The 18,937-nt window shown below is 31.5% G+C and overlaps 1 protein-coding gene across 1 annotated transcript in view; it reads right to left on the bottom strand.

The window, feature by feature from the left end:
- Positions 1-2,556: 2,556 nt before the first annotated feature.
- LOC135131220 (uncharacterized) overlaps positions 2,557-18,937 on the bottom strand; it is a 29,780-nt gene continuing 13,399 nt past the window's right edge. The window contains exons 4-14 of the mRNA XM_064058878.1: positions 16,212-16,461; positions 7,605-7,757; positions 7,330-7,551; positions 7,098-7,273; positions 4,805-4,970; positions 4,572-4,758; positions 4,412-4,526; positions 4,113-4,362; positions 3,905-4,060; positions 3,634-3,855; positions 2,557-2,766 (exon numbers count right to left, since the gene is read on the bottom strand). Of these exons, the coding sequence (XP_063914948.1) occupies positions 2,557-2,766; positions 3,634-3,855; positions 3,905-4,060; positions 4,113-4,362; positions 4,412-4,526; positions 4,572-4,758; positions 4,805-4,970; positions 7,098-7,273; positions 7,330-7,551; positions 7,605-7,757; positions 16,212-16,461 (2,107 nt within the window). The remainder of the gene's footprint in view (positions 2,767-3,633; positions 3,856-3,904; positions 4,061-4,112; positions 4,363-4,411; positions 4,527-4,571; positions 4,759-4,804; positions 4,971-7,097; positions 7,274-7,329; positions 7,552-7,604; positions 7,758-16,211; positions 16,462-18,937) is intronic.

The following is an 18,937-nucleotide window of genomic DNA, read 5'->3' as shown; positions in this document are numbered from 1 at the left end:
GAAACAAATTTTTATCTCGCTCCATTTGTATAAAATGTATCAAAACTTATATCTAAAGATGTTGTGTTTTGCGTATATGATATGTTGCTGATAAAAACGGAGACCAAATCATGACTCATTTAGACGTTTTGTTTACACCGTTGCCATAGAAACCATGCGTCTAGTCGCTGTATTTGGCTGGAATCGGGTCCTGGTCGAACAGTGACCGCTAGCAGTAACTCAGTTGTGGGATTTCATTTTCATTCTGTACGTGTGAAATTGTTTGATTTTAAATAAAAATAATGAATTTAATTGAATACTAAATCGTCCTCTGTCTTACGACGATAAAATTTTAGTGAAAAATTTAGGGACAACAATTTGTTTCGTGTGTCTCCTCAGTAACGATTTAAAATCAAAGGTATGTGGACAAGTTATTTCCGTCACACAGTTTCGTCTATTAATTGGTAATAACAGCCTGTTTTATATCTTCATATTTAACGTACCAATCAAATTGTGTTCCCTCATTTTAAAAGGGCACGAGCCGCCACTGATATTTATGCTGTTTCAGGTTACTGTTGCGCGTAAAAATGTTAACAAAAGTACATAATTTTGTCCAGAACAATGATTAATGATGAGTGATGTTTTTGTCGTTCTTACAATGCGTATAGCGTCCGTTCGAAATTTATAGATCCATAATTTTGATTTACAGTGTTTGATATCTGACCGTCATTTGATTTCACCATTATTTCGTTTATTTGTCTGTAAAACGTAAAAGACAGTTGATAAATTGGACAAATATTCTATAGCATAAGCGCTTGTATTAGCACCCCTTTTCTTTTATTTTCAAAAAATTAACTTTAATTTCATGGTTATTATGACCCATCAAGATTGTTAATTGTCTGAGAAATACAATATTTTGCTTACTTACAAGCAAAATTATTTATAACTTAATAACTATTTTAGTACATATGAAATACATTATTTTCGCTGCAAATTAGTTGCTATATTTTGTTCTAAATGAGTATTTACCTAATAGCTTAATAGTTAGCAAATTATTTGAATTAATGTAATTAATTATTAAAACGTCAGAAGTATGACAAAACTTGTCCATTCAATCACGATAAAACTATTAATATAATATGTAGTTGTGAAAACGCTGTTGCATGCTGAATGTTAATTCCGGAAGCTCCATATTTATTCTAATTTGTGTTACTTAGGCGGTTGTTACTTCTATCTTATGTAAATAATGTATGTAAATCAAAAACAAATTTTGACACGGTTTTTGAAAACGTTTAAACTATGCCATTGCGATCTCTATGTAGGGAGGTCGGCTGGAAATAACAACCTACAGATAAGAAATAGGAGATTTTTTTTTGGTTTGTTGAAAGTGAAACTGCATGTTTTACAAAAATTGGTCAAATTATTTTTTTATAAATTTAAATGTAGATTTTAATGATTTTTAACTTAATTTTATATTAAAACCACTCCTTATACTAAGACTCAGTTTTATTTATACCACAACAAAACGCGTACCTTTGTTTATCTTTCTACAAAATAATTCCATTCCAGAAAAAAATTAAGAAAAGTGGAGCAACGGTGTTTTATAATCATTACATTACATTCTTAAAACTAATACTATTATGTATTTAATTGGACAGAAATAATACATATATTCACTGAACAGACGTTTTCCCTTTCGGACGAATAATGGACTCGACCGAAATAAATTGACATTATGCGCAGACCACGTGATGGTCTATTTCGTTCTGCAGTCGATAGTACAATTTTAGTCCTTAAGATTTCTTTTCTATTTGCAATCATCCCATTTAGTGCCTCATCCTGTATATAAATAAATAAAAGGACGTTTAAGTGTTATATAATATATCTAAAGTAAAATTTATTTAACAACGTTTCTAGGTGACGTCATCAATTTTATTGTCAAATATTGTAATCGAGTTCGTCGGTCGACTTTCTACGTTTTCTCGACAATCATGACTCCTAGAGTACGAAGAAGGAGGTCTCCCGTTTCGGTCTGTCTATCCGTCTGTCTGTCTATCTGCTCGTCTGTCTGTCTGTCTGTCTGTCTGTCGGTCTGGCATCCCGGTTTTTATTAGACAGACAATCTCCGAAAGTACTGGGCCGATTATTATCAAATTTTGTAATTATATTAGGAATATCATGTAAACGGTAAAACGTTAACCAAAATTTGTCCAATCATCTCCACCAATAATGTGATGAGGTCACTTCCAAATTATACATAGTAAATGGGTTTTAAATTGTGTAAAATAACATAGTCCTACACAAGTAATTTATGAGTCCGTGTAGAGTTTTTACCCTGAGTGAGTTATAATATTTTTCAGCATATATATACTTCACAAATCGAAACGCGTGTTTTGTTTTTTTTTTAATAAACACGACACATTTACTTATAACTCATACGCACATGTTGTTACTGTTATCACCGTACGTTACGTACTCTTCATAAGCACAGATGTATTGTAATTTATCTATTCGGAGTAAATAACAATAAAAAAATCACGAGTTTCAGAAGTTCGATTTAAAAAAAGTTGAAAACATCTAAAATTCTTTTTCTTTTGTTTTAAATTTAGAAATAATACAAATATAACTTTTAATAAATTTATTTATAACTTGCACTAATTCATCGTAAACAATAATTTTCGCGTTTCTGCTGTATACAAAGTCAAGGTGATTGAAAGCCGGGAGGTCTATCCGCCTGATTCCAAGTTGAGCAGCTTTTGGTAATTGCTGCCAGAGGTTTAGGGCATCCTAAAAGAAACATTAAAAATTGTCGTCAAAATTGGGTAGGTACCCTTTTGCAAATGTCAAATCCAGTATTTAGCAGACTAAGTAATACATTTGTATGTGTGTCAAGCGCGTGTTACCCTCTAACGTTTGTGAAATAACTTTATAAGTAATCACATAGACGTAAAAGATTATCTCCCAGTTTTACAGGTAAAGTCCATTGTTGTAACTTGCTTTTTTAATTATTTTGTTATAATACCTAAATATTTTTGTACTTACAAGAAACTTATGGATTAAATAAATTTTATTTAGGTGCACTGTCTCTAGTCATTGCTGGACTTCTTTGTACTTAACCAACATATGTGTAAACGGCTGTATTTTAATTTTTACGTGATTTGATTTTATAATAATAGAATTAAAAATCGACTCAATTATAAGGAAAAGTTTTTTGACAATACTGCATTTGTCTTAAAATATATTCAGAAGTTGTAAAGATAATTTACTTTAAAGTTTTTATGGCATAAATAAAAAGTTGCTTTGTCAACATTGAAAAAACTAAAATCTTTATCAACATACAGCATACTAGAGATTTTTACAAATATTACAGCTAAGACAAAACGTATTTTAGGGACAATTTATATACATAACAAAATGTTTAAAGTTGATTTCAGATGATTTCGCAATTTTACAATGTTTTCATATACCTTTAACAATAGTAAGTATTATCACAGTGCACGACTCAAAATTCGTTGATCTTTACCTACATTTTTTAAAGGTATTCATTAGTTCATTCACACAAATCATTGTTAAGGTCAGTTTCTCTGCAAACGCTCAGAATATTCAATGAATATCGCACACTTTCTATTACGAAAAGCTGTTTTAAAAACTTACCAGTTCTGTAGTTGCCCAGTCTTGAGTACTATAATATATATAAACCGGTACTTGCATTTTCTTGATATCGTAAACTGGAGGTGTTAATCTACCATAATATTTGTAATTATCTTCAATGTAGTTGTACTTTCTAAAATTTCCCAGAACTAAATCAGCTGCATGATTTAGGATTTTCAGGGATGTTCCTCCTGGTATATGATTGAAATATGTGGGAATAAGATCCTACATAAAAAAGTGTAAAGATATAGATGTTATTGCCAATTAATCTTACTGCGGTAAACTGTGTGTTTGGCCCCCAAAAAAGATTGTTTAATTGCATGCACAGTTGCATTAAAGGTGGTGACTCCAAACAGACGACTCGAAAAACACCACTCGTGATTGCTTCTTGAGATAGAATTCTGAGTAGTTTTAGTTCTTGAGCAATATTCTGCGAAATGATATTTTTTATTTTATTTTATTGATACATTGTTTTTACGTACCATAATCGCCGGTCCGAAAGGTGCTATCAGCTTGTAAGGAGCTTTCATATTTGTTAAAGTATAAGCAGGTGACATAAATATCATCATTTGTAGGTTGTTTTTGGCAATATCAGGATACTCAGCTGTGTACATTAAACCCAAAGTAGTACCTAGTGAGTGTCCAATGTAAACAATTTTTCCGTTGGAATTAGTGTTTGATAAAATAGTACTAAATAAAGCAGGATAATCATACGTTATTATATCATCCATACTACAAAAATTGTGTGTATATTTTTTCTACTCTGGATTATCAGAAGTACCTGTGGTCCCAATATTCTGGATCAAAAACTGTCAAATTTTGATGCGTCTGAGAATACCGAGTTCCACGATAATTACCTAACCATACATCAAAACCTGCATCAGCTAACACAAAAGCTAGAACGAAAATGTTATAAAAAATAAAAGCGTATATCAACGTACCTAACGAATTTCTTTTTATGCTTACAAAATAATCAGAAGTGGATGATAAACCGTGTTGCAGATAAACAGGATATTTTCGAGCAGTTGATTTCTTTGGTGGAATTCTAAACATTGTCAAAATAAACCCATCTGAAGTTGGAACTCTGTATTCAATTACAGGATAACCGTTAAGTCTTATAACAGTCGGCTAAAATATATTCTTTAATAGGTGACTGAAAGCAAATCAAACTTACACAATCAAATTCTGCAGAAAAATCGTACCAACATCTAGAATTGTTTTTAATGGTGTAATAATCTTCAAAAGTGGGACACACATTGTTGTATTTATCTTCCCCGAAACTGCGTTTGGGTAGGCCGAGCATTAATGTCACTAAGAACGTGTGTCTGAGGTTCATTGCACTTTACTAGTGCATTATTTTCTGAGGCATTTATAAACCTGAGATTAGGCCTCAACATAATGAATGTTTAACCAAGATATGTTGAAAAACGAATAAAACAAATTTAATAAATTTAGAGAGAGCGAGAGTATGATACCATTTACTTAACTTGTTAATAGGCTTTATTTTACGTTCAGTTCCACTTTCATTATTCTACTATTGTAGTCCTCAATATTATGTTAAATAAAAAACTAAGATCAGTGGTAGTAAATGTTCTATCAAAATATCAACACTGTTAAGGAGTTTCAGAGATAATTGTTGATATTGTAGAAAATTGTAAAATAAAAAAATACAGATGTATTCTTAAGTCATACACAAACCATTTAACTGTACTAAAATTTAAAGTAAAACTTGCTTAACAATATGTATATTAGGAGTATAGCAAGTTTTAAGAAAAAAAAAATGGTCTAAAGAATTTAGACAGTACTTCCCTCCCTGTCGGAAATGTGACGACTGCATGCCTATTATGTTTTTTTCGTATTACATTTTTATAGCGGGGTAATTTAAAATAAAACGAGTATTAATTTTTTCAATTTTGTCATTATTTGGCATTGACATCTTTGTCATTTTCTTTGTGATTGCTATGATTGCTTATTGAAAAAAAAATTAAATTGGACGAAGTCGTCTCTGGGGTGTATAATATGTTGCCTAGGCAAAAATTGTCAAGCGTAAACAGATAAAAGGAACACCCTGTATAGTACTTGCAGTTTAAGACAAATACGTCTGCAAGATTTCAAAGTATTCAGTTCTGCAATTCTTGATTTAATTAATAAAATTAATTGATTCAGTCATAAATTTTTTTCAGACACTCCGTATAAGCAAATCTAAAAAATATTAATACAGTGATAAATCACAACTATAGACTCATAATTCTTTACACATTTAAGATAGCATTTTTTCAGCAAAATTTTGCGGCGGCGTCATCAAATTTTTAGGGGGGATGAGCAAATACATTTTAATCAAAATTTTACCATGCTTATAAATTTAAAACATCTCAAAGCATTCGGTTTTGCAGTTCCTGATTAAATCAATAAAATAAATTCAAGCATTCATTATTTTTTGTGAGTCACCCTGTATATGTAAATCTAAAAAATATGAATGGAATGATAAATCACAACTACAGAATCATCATATTTTGCACATTTAAGATAGGATGCTCAATAAATCCTATCTTAAATGTGCAAAATATGATGAGTCTGTAACGGTTCTGAAAGCGAGGGAAGTACTGTCTAAACTCTTTAGACCAATTTTTTATTTTAATATTTTTTTTAGAAACTCATCCGGATATCTCCGCTAGGCTGGAGTTGATATTGGTTGAAAAGTTTTCGACGAACATTCAGGCAACTGTTAGTGTCCATCAAAGATTCGTGAACGGTTCTCAAAACGGACTCTTGACCCCTGGTTAACAATTCCTAACAGTGTATTATGTGTTCAGGGATTTAGCGTTTTATTATCTCTAAAATAATGAGTCCCGCCTTAATTTATCTGGAAACTTGTTTCAAAAATTAGTGCGTTTATAATCCGTGTTTTGTGTGTGTACGAGTATATTCTGATTTGGTACTGACAAAAATTAATGGAGTTAAAACATCCAAACAAATTAAGACGGGCTTTTTTTCAGTACTTATTCGTTAATGGTTATAAGTCTACTTTATTCCAAATTTGATTAAACTCGCTTTATAATGCTTTTGATTAAAAGAAAAAATACAGCTCTAATTTATTTTGCGCCTTTAAATTTTTATGGTACAGCGATATCTGAAAACGCAAAGTGATGAAAGTTCTGTTAATTTTTGCCTTAAAATACATGATTCAATGGTAACCACACACATAAATACCAGAAAAAAAGTCAGTGTTTCTATAACGAACTTTTTCGTACAGTGAAAGTATAAATAATTATATTATAAGAAAAATAGTACAACCTATCTAGAAAAGTTGCGCCTACTGTTTTCTTTGACTTATTTCGCAAACTTACATATCATGGATGCTTTATCGTGAAAGAATGATGAACTCAATACAAATGAAATATTTATTAACTTCATATTTACTTTACAATTCTTATATTATTTAAAAATCACAATTCGTACAATGTAATCACCTAAAAGTAACCCTATTTGGAAAATTGTCCATAATCTGAATAATTTTATCGTATACTAAAGTTTTAGCGTTTCTGCCGAAAAGAAAATCAAAGTGATTAAATCTCAGATTCGAAATTTCTTGTATGCCAAATTTAGCAGCCGGGGGCAACTCCTTATATAAATTCATAGCGTCCTAAAAAAATTAAAATTCCTTCTCTTATAAGGCTGTTACATGTACAAAAATCTTACTGGTTTAGACGTCGCCCAGTCATGCGATGCGTAAAAAATAAACACCGGAACCTCAATCCTAGAGATGTTGTATTCAGGAGGAGTTGAATTTCCGTACATGAACAAATTTCTTCCACCATAATCAAATTTTCTAAAATTACCTCTAACAGCCTCTGATAGGTAAGTGAGAGTTTTTAGCGAAGTGCCGCCTGGTAACTGGTTAAAAAGCACTGGAATGGTTTCCTATCGAATAGTAATTAATTATGTTAGGGCAAAAAGTAGCTTTTCACATTTACCGGAGCGATTTGCGTGAATGGACCCAAAAACATGTTGATCATATTGAGACATAACAGCATTAAAGATGTGGAAGCGAGACATGTCGGTCGTGTAAGCTGGTTAGAGTATCCTCGAGAAAATACTTGTACAACGTTCAAGTTGTTGGAGAGTGACTGAAAAGGTATAAATCTTTACATCAATAATCATATACTATGTGTCTATGCGATTAATCCAACTAGTAATTTGCTTGATTATATTAGTACTTTTTGATGTGTGTAACGCCAGCAGCGCGTGACACAGACATTATTGGAAATTATTACTTTAGAATCCATGAAAAGATTTCCGCACCTGTTGTGTGATTTTACTTGATGTTTATAACAGGCATTTGCTGTTAATTTAACAACGTAACAGATCAGATACTAGCTAATATCTTTCACTTGTAATTTTTGTTACTAATTATTTTATAACATTTTAAGTCGTCCTATACTACAACAGTTATTATTTATTATAGCTGTTTTTGCTTCATTTCCTTTGTTTAGACGTTTTTTCTAGGTTAATAATGTTCGAAAATTTTTGAAAGCGTTGTTGGACGTTTATAGACAAAAGAAAATTCAAAAAGAGATGACCGCACTCAACTAGTCATTTGCAAATTTTGTCACACAGACCTTGCTATTTACTCATCAACAATATTATTTTAGATTCGGCATTAGTTTTTACTGTTTTTAATTAATAAAAAAAAGACCCTATACTTTAACTTGTTAAGAATTGTCAAATAGGTCACATAGTATTAAAAAAAAAAACAAAATAGACAGAAAATGTACGGTAGTAAATAAATATGAAAAAAATAATCAACAGGATTTGTTAGACTTTAAAGTGGGTAAATTGACCTTAAAAACAAAAATTATAATCGCTACAACTACTTCGGATTCGTTGTCATATCTGGGCCAAAAAAAGGTGAAAGATTTAATGTTCTTACTATCTGAGTGTATATACAGTGCATTTATTCCGTACATGACTTAATATATACTCGTACTTGACTGGCATTTGATATAATATTATGCAGTTTTTTTTTAACATAAATTGTAAATATTACGAAAAACACGAGACTTTTACAAGAAAAATAATAACATGGATAAAATATAACGATTCAAGGAAAGTGTAAAATAAAGAATGGGTGTACAAAAGGACAAACTATAATTACTGAAACATGAATAAAGAAATGCAAGAAAGCTATTTTATAATAATAAAAGTTACAGCTTAACATGTTGTGGCAATTTTGATCATTACGTAGTAAACAATATACTTATAGCCGCAAGTTTGAGGATATTTATTCCTTACCGATGATGTTCCCGTCACTTTGGTAATAGGCAATGAATCACCATAAGTCACACTTTTTATTAAAATTTTTGAAAAAAATTCAGGTGATCATATTTGAAAATTATCAAATGGTGCATGAAAATGTTCCTGTTTTTATTTTGTTTTTACAATGATTTTTTTCAGTAACGGAAAACGTTTCAAAAGAAAATGTATAACTACAACAAAATGTTAGACCGTACTCTTCGAAATTAATGCAAAGCGACAACATCCAGTTATAATCGGCCTAATATATTTTATTTTTGTTACTACAAATAGAAATTTTACAACAGAGACTTAACAAGAAAAGTGAAGTTGATTAAAATACAAAAAAGAAAACGAGGTTAACACAAATATTATATTATTCATTTATCAGAAAGAGGGAAGATAAACATATGCGCTCAAAAGAACAATCAATGCGTTAAAAATAAATAAATAGGTTCAAAGAAAATAAAAACTACAAGTCATAGTGTACTATTTTTTAAAAAACTAGAACATTGTAAATTAGGTTTTTGTTTATAGAAAGGGCAATTTATTTGTTTTAAGAAAAAACCCTGCATTACTTAACCAAGTAGAAATAGAACTTTGTACAATAATAAGAAAACCAGTGTTATGTAAAAATTTATGTAAGTGCTGTAAATAGGAAAACGCTTTTTTTACAAAAACAATTTATCTGGGACATGCTGATCAATTAAGTATTAAACGTTATAACTAATTACAAAGTAATGCGTGTGATAACGTATAATTTATTTTCTACCTATCTAGTGTCAACGGCAATCGAAATGTGATTTGTGTCAGTTCAATTCTACCGAGCATGCGCACTCATATGCAGAAACCACACCAACGAATCATTGGAAAATGATTGTATTAGTTCAAAAACCTTGGCGGACGTTTGAACAACTCACCAAAGTTGCATTGCGATCGGATGGATGGTTTATGAACGCATACATAAATTTTTATAATTTCAATCCAGTTGAAACTAAGCTAACACTGTCCTATCCTTCAAATAAAGTTTAAGTCACTACTAACAGTCAAAAAGCGAATGCGAAAGCGAATATACACTTTCATGCAAAGCTCTGATTTTTAGCTAATAAATTGTTTGTTAGAAAAAATAAATCGGTTAACGTGATTTTCTCTAAAGAGAAATAATTCATTTTTAAATTCTAAAAAAAATTCACCAAGTTCTTCGGAATTACTTTAGGCACAACGTTACCATGACATAAACATATAAACTACATAGTGAGTAAAATTTTGAAACATACATTTTTGCGAAGAAAAATTTATCCAATTTTGTCCATCGTACATAATATTTTAAAAGTTACATTTTCTGACCTGGTACACTCTTATTTAGGATATGGGATTCTCACTTAACAATCTTTTCAGGCTAGAAAGACGAGAAGAGTAAGTTCTTGTTAATATTGGATATTGTCATGATTGTAGGCCTTACTTTAAATCGTTAAATATTTGATTATTTACATACTTATTATTGCGTTAAATATGTATGTATCATGTATATGTAATACGTGATACATACCTACATTAAATTCTTTTCATGAATATAATTCAAGCAATGGCCTTTCAATTAAAAACTTTGAAAAATTTTGGATTTCTAGTACAGTTGTAGGACCGACACAAAATATTTCTGTGTGGTATTTTTCAAGAAATTGTCTAATGGTTATCATAACTTTCCACCCAATTAACTTCTGAGGAAAATGAAATCAATTTTATTAGAAATAGCTTCTACAGTTAAGTATAATTTTGTGAATCTTTTGTTCAAATATAACTTACCGTTCTATCAAAACAAATGTTCACCTATAATTGTATTTCGATGAAGCTGTGAGTTTGAATCTAAAGAAGAATATCAAAAATAAAATGAAGATAGGTGTTTTCTGATTATATAACAAAAAACTTATGAAGATTTTACGAATTTTATATATTCAGTTAAATTACTTAGGTAACAGTTTACCAAACACAGAGTTGTAACAAAATCGCCAGATATAAATAAAATAATAACCACAACAACATTAATAAATATTGTTACGAAATAAACCCATACGCCGCCCCGGTACGACGTCTATGGGTTTATCGAGGCCTTTCTAGTATGTGCGGCGGCCGGGCGGCGTTCGCATAAAGACAAGCCTGGAGCGGGTTTATTTTATACATAATTTCTATGTAATTAGTCGTGTAAATTCGAGTTACTAAGAAAAAAAATGTTGACTTTTACCCACGCCGCTCATCGTAACAATATTATACGACAAGTGAATTAAACATACGTTTATTAATGAGAAGATCTTGAGATCCAGAGCACGCAGTGGGAGTGAGATCATTTCTTTGAGTGAATAAATATGTTTAACTCACGCGGCATATATACAAGGTTATTCAGCTAAGATGACCCATTTATGTTTTTAAAATAGGCAACCCGAAATACCGATTCCACCTGAATCTGGATTACAAAACATGTTTCAAAATTAAATTTTATCAAACTTTGCTACATGTATCGAAACGTCAGGGTCAGAAAAATGCCTATGCATTCTTTACGATAATAACGAGAAAACCGACCAATTTTTGTGGTTAAAAACATAAATAGGTCATCTTAGCTGAATAACCCTGTATGTTTTTATTCTAGTTTGACGAATTTTATGCATAAAATCAAAATCTCAATCGAGAAATCGTGGAGACTGCAAAACTAATTTTCGTGACAACCAGTTTAACAACTAGTTTACATTACTCTAAAGTTGTTTGCCATTTGTGTTTTTACGAGACAAAAATGTCTCGAATTTTAGAAGATAAAGACGAAAATGAAGTTTTTGTAACCTCAGCAGTCCTGGACGAAGCTTTGAAAGCTATCACTAAAGTGGTGCCAGCAAAATTCAAGCATGCATATGAAAAACAGAATTTTTGTGAATGGAGGAAGCGAAAGAAGTAGACAAAAGAATAATTTTGGCTTATATTTCGAAACGATCTAAAATGTTAAATCTTCGCCACTATGGTGGTATTATTCCAAACTGAAGAAAATGTTATCTCTGAAGGAAAATACTGATATAAGCAGGTTTGTGACATCGCATCGCAATGATTATTATTTATGAGGTTTAAACTATACATTGTAATAGAACTTATAGATTTCATCAAGTATCAGCTTTCCTAAAACAACAGTCTGTAAGGCACAGATCAAAGAAATCTAAGGTCGTCACATTCGAAGAAATGGAGAGATTCATATGTCAGTCGACGATGTTGAAGGCACCGTTAGCATACTTGTAATCCAAATTCCGGACACGAAGATTCATAAACCCAGAACATTTATTATAATTAATAGAAGTAAGTCTGTTCCTGCTATTGACATTTTTCGAAGTACAAAATATTACGGCCCTTAAAAGATTTCACACAAACTGTTGTTCATCAATTACAAGAACAAAAAATACATGGTGCAAGCTATAAGATTGAACACATTTTTAACAATTCCCAGAAAAATTTGACAATTTCCGGGCCTTCAAAATCCAGAAGAATACACGGGTTATAGTTTTAGGCGTTCGAGTGCAACTCTATTAGCAGACTCTGTGGCAGATTTAACAGTTGTAAAGAGACACGATGGCTAGTGTTCGAATTGTGTTGTGGAAGGATACATAGAGGATTCTCTGAATAATAAACTCGAAATTTCGAGAAGAATCATTAAACCATCATCAACAATCATTAATAAGATAATAAAAGGTCTGCCTTGACCTCAGCGTCAAATTCAGTGTCAATTTGATATAAATTTTAGTAATTTGGATACTTGTAACTTTTATTGGAAATAGAAACAGGAGAGCTGAAGTAGATAATTCGAAAAGTGACAAAATTTTTAGAAGAGAAAATCAAAGTAGAGAGTAAAGTTAAAAGCGCGTACAAAATTGCAGAGAAAGTTTATGTAGTGGAGTTCGAAACAGAGAAGAAAAAATAAATGTAATGAAAAGCAAGAAGAACTTAAAAGGGTCGTCAATTTACATAAATGATGATCTGACGAAAACGGAAAGAAAAATTCAAAACAAGATAAAAAAGAGGCAACAAAAGAGAGAAATAAAGGAAAAATGGTTCGAATGGGATATAAAAAGTTAACTGTAGACGGCAGAAATTTTAAATGGAATGAAGAAGAGGGCAGACTTAAGAAGGCAGAAAATTTTTAGTAAAGAGCCAAAAGAGAAGGAAGAAAACGAGGAAAAAGGGAAGCAAACAAGGCAAAGGAAAAGGAAAAGGAAAAGGAATAAAGGATGCAGATAGGGAAATCGGAAAAAGGAAAGCTGGTACAAAATTAGGAGAAAAATGGGTGAAGGTACTGTTTTGGAATGTCCAAGGGTTGTAAAAAAAGGAAAAGGAGTTCTGGGACTACGTGGGAAAATTTGATGTTGTGGGGCTAGTAGAGATTTGGGTACCTACAAAGAGAAAACTGGGAGAAATTGGAAGAGACACTACCACAAGAATATGTGTGGGAGTGTCAAGGGGCGACAAAGGATAAGAAAAAGGGGGGAGCAAGCGGGGGAATAGTAATGGGAATTCGAAAAAAAAAGCAAGAATTGGAAAAGGGAAGTAATAATAAAAACGGACTAATGAAGAAAGTAATACAGCTGGATAACAATCGATGGGAAATAATAACCGTTTATAACAAGAAAATGAAGGGAACCAAGATAAACATAGAAAAGGAAACAAAAGAAAAAGGAGATGAAAAAATACTTATAGGAGGGGATTTTAACGCAAGATTGGGCGACAAGGGGACAAGAATAATAGATAAAGAAAAGGGAGAGAAAAGAGGATCAAAAGATAAAGCAAATAACAAAGAAGGGAAAATGTTGTGGCAGATAATAGAAGAAATGGGATGTACATGTATAAAGCAGTTGTAGATAAAAACATTTTTCTACCGCCCACGTTTTTTGGTTTTCTAATAGAGCTATTAACGCACGCAAATGACGTCACAGCAGTTCGTTAATAGCCGAAAGGCGTTCTTTAATAGATCTGCTGTAATTTAGATCGGTAAGATTGGTAGCAATGACGAGAAATGTCAGGTGAATGTCAGTGGCAAATCTAAACTTAAAATTTCTCACGTTTCCGGACGCGTAACTTCTTCGCAAGACATTTTAACCAATTTTAAATTACGAAAACTCGAATTGATGCGAATTACAATTGTTGTTGTGAAAATTCGAACCTCAAATATTTCGTGGTTAGTGTCAGACCAACCCATCACCAACCACGACAAAAGTCCCCACATTAAAAAAAATGCAAATTTTAATTAAATTTTGGGAAAAAACGTATGCGGTAGAAAAAATAGTATAAATAACTCGTTCATAAGGCCATTGAGGCACTCATCCTTTATATAACTCGCGGCTTCGCCGCTCGTTCTATAAACTTGAATTCGTGCCTCAATATTTGCCTTATGAAACTCGTTCTTTAATATACTATTTTGATCCTATGTGACTTTTGGCGAACGAGTTTGTCGCTTTTATTTATACGATTTGAGTATAAAGAATTCTGTCTAAATCGAAGCTTTTCTTTCTTTTTTTTTATTTTTAATAAAAGAAACGAATATCTTCTGAAATAAGTTTTTCACAGACGAAAAATTTGTTTTTTTCTTTATGAGGTATACTTTTGAACTATAAGTTTCAAAAATTTCAGAAAATAAAAAATAAACGATAAAACTACCGGGTGACTACTTATTAATAATAATTGAAGCAAAATTTTTTATTGCCAATTCTGAATCCTTGGCAGTAATGTTCCCTGTCAGTTCACAACAGTTTGTCAATCTTGACATGAAGACGCGTAACAAGCGTGATGAGAAGATGACCACTACTAACTTGATGAGCAAAATTTCAATTTGATAAACAGGTATGAGATCATGAAATTTTAAATATGTTACCAACCCGACAAAAAAAGCCACAAACATTAATAGCCACTTGGTATTTACATCACTAAATACTTCAGGTTCATTTTGCATTTTTCCAACGAAACACGGTCTCATTTTCTGTTTTTTTAATTGCGCGCTGTAAGTTTTTCAAACTGGAATTAATGTAGCAATTAATTACTGGGTTTTGAAATCCTTTAACATTTAAATTTACTGGCATTTTGTTTTTTAATGAGGTTTTTAAAATTTGTTTCTGTTTTTATATTCAATCTGGTTAGAATTTGAAAATGTGTGGTAAAGTTTTATTTATAATAAAAAAAATTAATAACTTTTTATTCTTTTGGTTCTCTACATGAGCCGTCGGAATTATTATCAGACAACGTGTGAAAATCTTTTCAAAAACTTTGCACCTCACTGAGGGAAATATTAGGACAAATAATTTTAAAATAAATACGAGGCAGTCTGCAAAACCACACGATTTTTTAATTTAAATAATACAGAATAAAATAATAATTTGTCATACATTGATAAAAATCAACAATTTTATGACAATTATTTTGGCTGAAATTGTCGATTAGATTTATCAGCAATCACGGAACATTAAAAAAACATTACATTTATAATGTCAGTTTTTAATTAACAGACAAGCGATGCTTGGATTTTCAAACTTGTTCAGTCTTTCTAAATACCAGCAAATATAATTTAATTGAAATGAAATATTTCGTACAGATTTTGTTTCTTATAATTATCGACGGTATAAGTTTTCTTGTGGAAACTAAGGTAAAAGTTCCTGAAATCATCAAAACAATAATAAGCTAATTCTAGGCAGGCGTCGTTTTACAAAACGACTTCGCAAAATTGGTAAGATGCGATGAGAGCTTTATCAAATTCACTTCATTCAAGTTTTACAAGAAAAGTCGAACTTTTGCAGCTCTTAACGTTACATACACGACTTTTCAAGACATAACTTCAGACGAACACGTGAGGGTAAAATATATTATTTGGTTATTTAAATAGGTACGTAATAATTCGAATCAAAACAGTTAAAGGTAAGCGCTTGGCAGTTACGTGGAAACGAGTTTAAAAAAACCGTTGTGGATTTTTCTATGGGGATTTGCACTCTGTACAAAGCAAATAAATTCGGGGCGCTTAGTCTTATCAAGGATTCCAATCTAACAGGTTGCCCATTTCCTAAGGTAAATATGATTATTTAAATTTTGAATAACAAATAAATTGTTGCAGGATGTGTACTATATCAATGACATGGCCCCGACCAGTGACGTACTGCCTCCCTTTTTTCCCGAAGGAAAATGGATGCTCCAATTGAATTTTTTCAATAATGGTAAAGTAATCACCGAAGTACAATGGATGATGACAATATTAAAACAGTTGTAAACATTTATTTACTTACCAAAGCTGTTTTCATCAATGGGAAAAAAATACGATAAGGCGACCTCATTCTATTTAATTTGTAAGCAGGAGACATAAATATGAACAATTTAACAGCTTCTTTGGCATGTTCTTGGTACTCGCAAGCATACATCATGGCTGCCGTTGTCCCCAAAGAATGTCCGATATAAATAATTTTACCTTTTTTCCACGTATTGTACCTCACCAAATTCAGCATTGTTGGAAGGTCGATTAAAGCGATTTCATCCACTCTGCAAATTTATTAACAATTATTTACTTGCGCAAGGCTAATCAGGTACAATATTCAAGAAAGTAGAAATGGATCAACAAAAATAAGTAAATGTTAAATTAAGGAAAAACGCAAACTAGGCTCGTTAATTACGCAAACCACAGTTCCATTACAAATTCTCACTTGTGCAATTCCAAATTTTTCAATGATCGGAAAAGGGAGTAGCAGACGCTGTATTCCAGTTACCGTTTTGTGAGTATGTTACGTAAATGAGTGCATTAATCTCTAATCTGTTGCAATGAGAAGTAAAATACAAAAGAAAGGCGAGGCGATGTCGCTTCAAAAATGGTTCTACTTTACGTAGAAAGTGAAGCACGCTGATCGCAACGGAAATCAAATGCTGGAAAATATTGATCTAAAACGAATTTTTACAATTGAGTTGAAAGTGGACTGGCTAGAAATAACACGGCATACCGGAAGAACTGCAGTTTCATGTCCCCTTATTTGTACTATGTTACACTGCTTTGCAATTTTAAATGAATAAGCACGATCCGATCTAATTAACTACAGTTAGGTCTTATAACAAAAGATATTATCTAGTGGTTAGCAGCTGGTGGTTAGGAAAGTTCATATCTTTTATTCCATACCAGACGCAGATTTAAAAATTTGTTTCATATAATGGAAATAAAATTAATAGTTAAAACAAATTTTCCACCGTAAGTAACCGAGAAAAAAATCTCGATCTAACGCATGTCTTCGGGAAACCTCAAAAATGAATCATTATTCAGGTTTTGTAAGTTTTTATGATGCGTAGTCTACTGCTTTATTGACAGATTATTATTGATGATAATAATAATGTAAGGTGAATTTATATTTCTAGACACAACCAAACGTGGTTATACACGTTAAATTACTATTTCTGTTTCGTCAGAATTACTACTTCCAAAACAAATTTAGTAGAGCAAGCAGCATTAATTATTTATATTGGGTGTTTCCGAACCTTGTTTTTTACTATGAAATGGAGCGTGGTGTTTTTAATCATTGACACTTTTGTCGTGGTCTGAAATTAATATAAGCGTTCAATATTGTGGTCATTTACTTACATTTTAAGAGGACGTCGTACATTATTTAGTTTTTGGTGTGTTGTGGTTTTCTTAATCTTGCGGTTGGAATTTACATCTCAGTGTCTTTGTTTAAAACGGTTGTTAAATGTAAAAATAAGTATGTTTTATATTAAACAGTGATAAAATGCTAAGCAAAAATGGAACAGTGATGTGTTATTTAACAATTTACGCTATAATTTTATTTTTGAACAGCTGCAGACTTTTCTAATCGAGAACACAATATGTAAACATTAACTTTTAAGTTTTTCCCAACGAATCTATGCTTGTTGCATTGCTGCAACTTTCTTTTCGAAAATATTGTGAATACTATTATTTCTTTCCTATGATACGAATAATAAAACTATTATCCCCACAACACCCAAACACACAAAATATTTGCCGACGTGATTTGCCAAATAAGTTGGTAAAACTAAACTCAAAGTAAATTACAACTAGACGCTTATGTATACTTATATAATAAAGCTGAAGCTGTTGTTTATTTGAACAGGCTAATCTCAGAAACTACTGGTTCAAATTCAAAAAATCTTTTTGTGTTGGATAGTCCATGTATCATATCTACACATAGGCTATATAAAATCACGCTACGATCATTAGGAGCGAAGTAGCAATGAAAAATTCGGAAAAACGGGAAAATTATTCCTCCTTTCACAGCTTCCGTTGCTTACGCTGCTTAAACGGTTAAAGTTACGTAAAAATCATGTATGACGAAATTGTTCCCCTCTAAAAGTTCTAAAGAAAAGTCCGCGACAGCATATGTCTATCTTTTAAGGTCGAGTCAGTATAACCTTTTTTATGGTAATGAAATTTGTTCTAAAATGATAATGCATTATGTATAAAATTCTCGCGTCACAATGTTTGTAACCGAACTTCTCCGAAATGGGTAAACCGATTTGTATGAAATTTTTTGTGTCTATTCGGTAGGTCTGACAATAGGTTGTAAACTATTTTTTAAACCCCTAAGTGATAAGGGTGGCCTACCCTAAAAAATTTTTGTCTATTTTTTGGACAAATTTTTTTTTATTTTTTTAAGAATTGGCATCAAAAAATACACATAACCCTAAATTTTCACCTTTCTACCACCAACCCCCATTTTTGAATCGTCTATATAATAAAAATCAATTGCTGTTCCTGTTAGTCTCGCTAAGACTCAAAAACGGCTTGACCGATTTGAAGATTTTTTTATATTACGGAGATGGTTTATAAATAAAAAAATAAGGAAAACTTAAAAGAACAGTTAAAAAATAAAAAAATTCTAAAAATTTTGTATGGGAATCTCCACTTCGAATTAATTTCAATAGTTGGCGTTTCTGACGGACCTGTCGTCTAACTGACGTGTCATACAAAACTAATTCTTCCGTGCAATTGTGAAAAGTA

Source organism: Zophobas morio, unplaced genomic scaffold (genome assembly GCF_036711695.1).
Source record: "Zophobas morio isolate AGI-343-1 ecotype UQ-CSIRO unplaced genomic scaffold, CSIRO_AGI_Zmor_V1 ptg000002l, whole genome shotgun sequence".
Taxonomy (NCBI): domain Eukaryota; kingdom Metazoa; phylum Arthropoda; class Insecta; order Coleoptera; family Tenebrionidae; genus Zophobas; species Zophobas morio.
The sequence above is the reverse complement of the archived record's forward strand: the minus strand, read 5'-3'. Positions and strand labels throughout refer to the sequence as shown.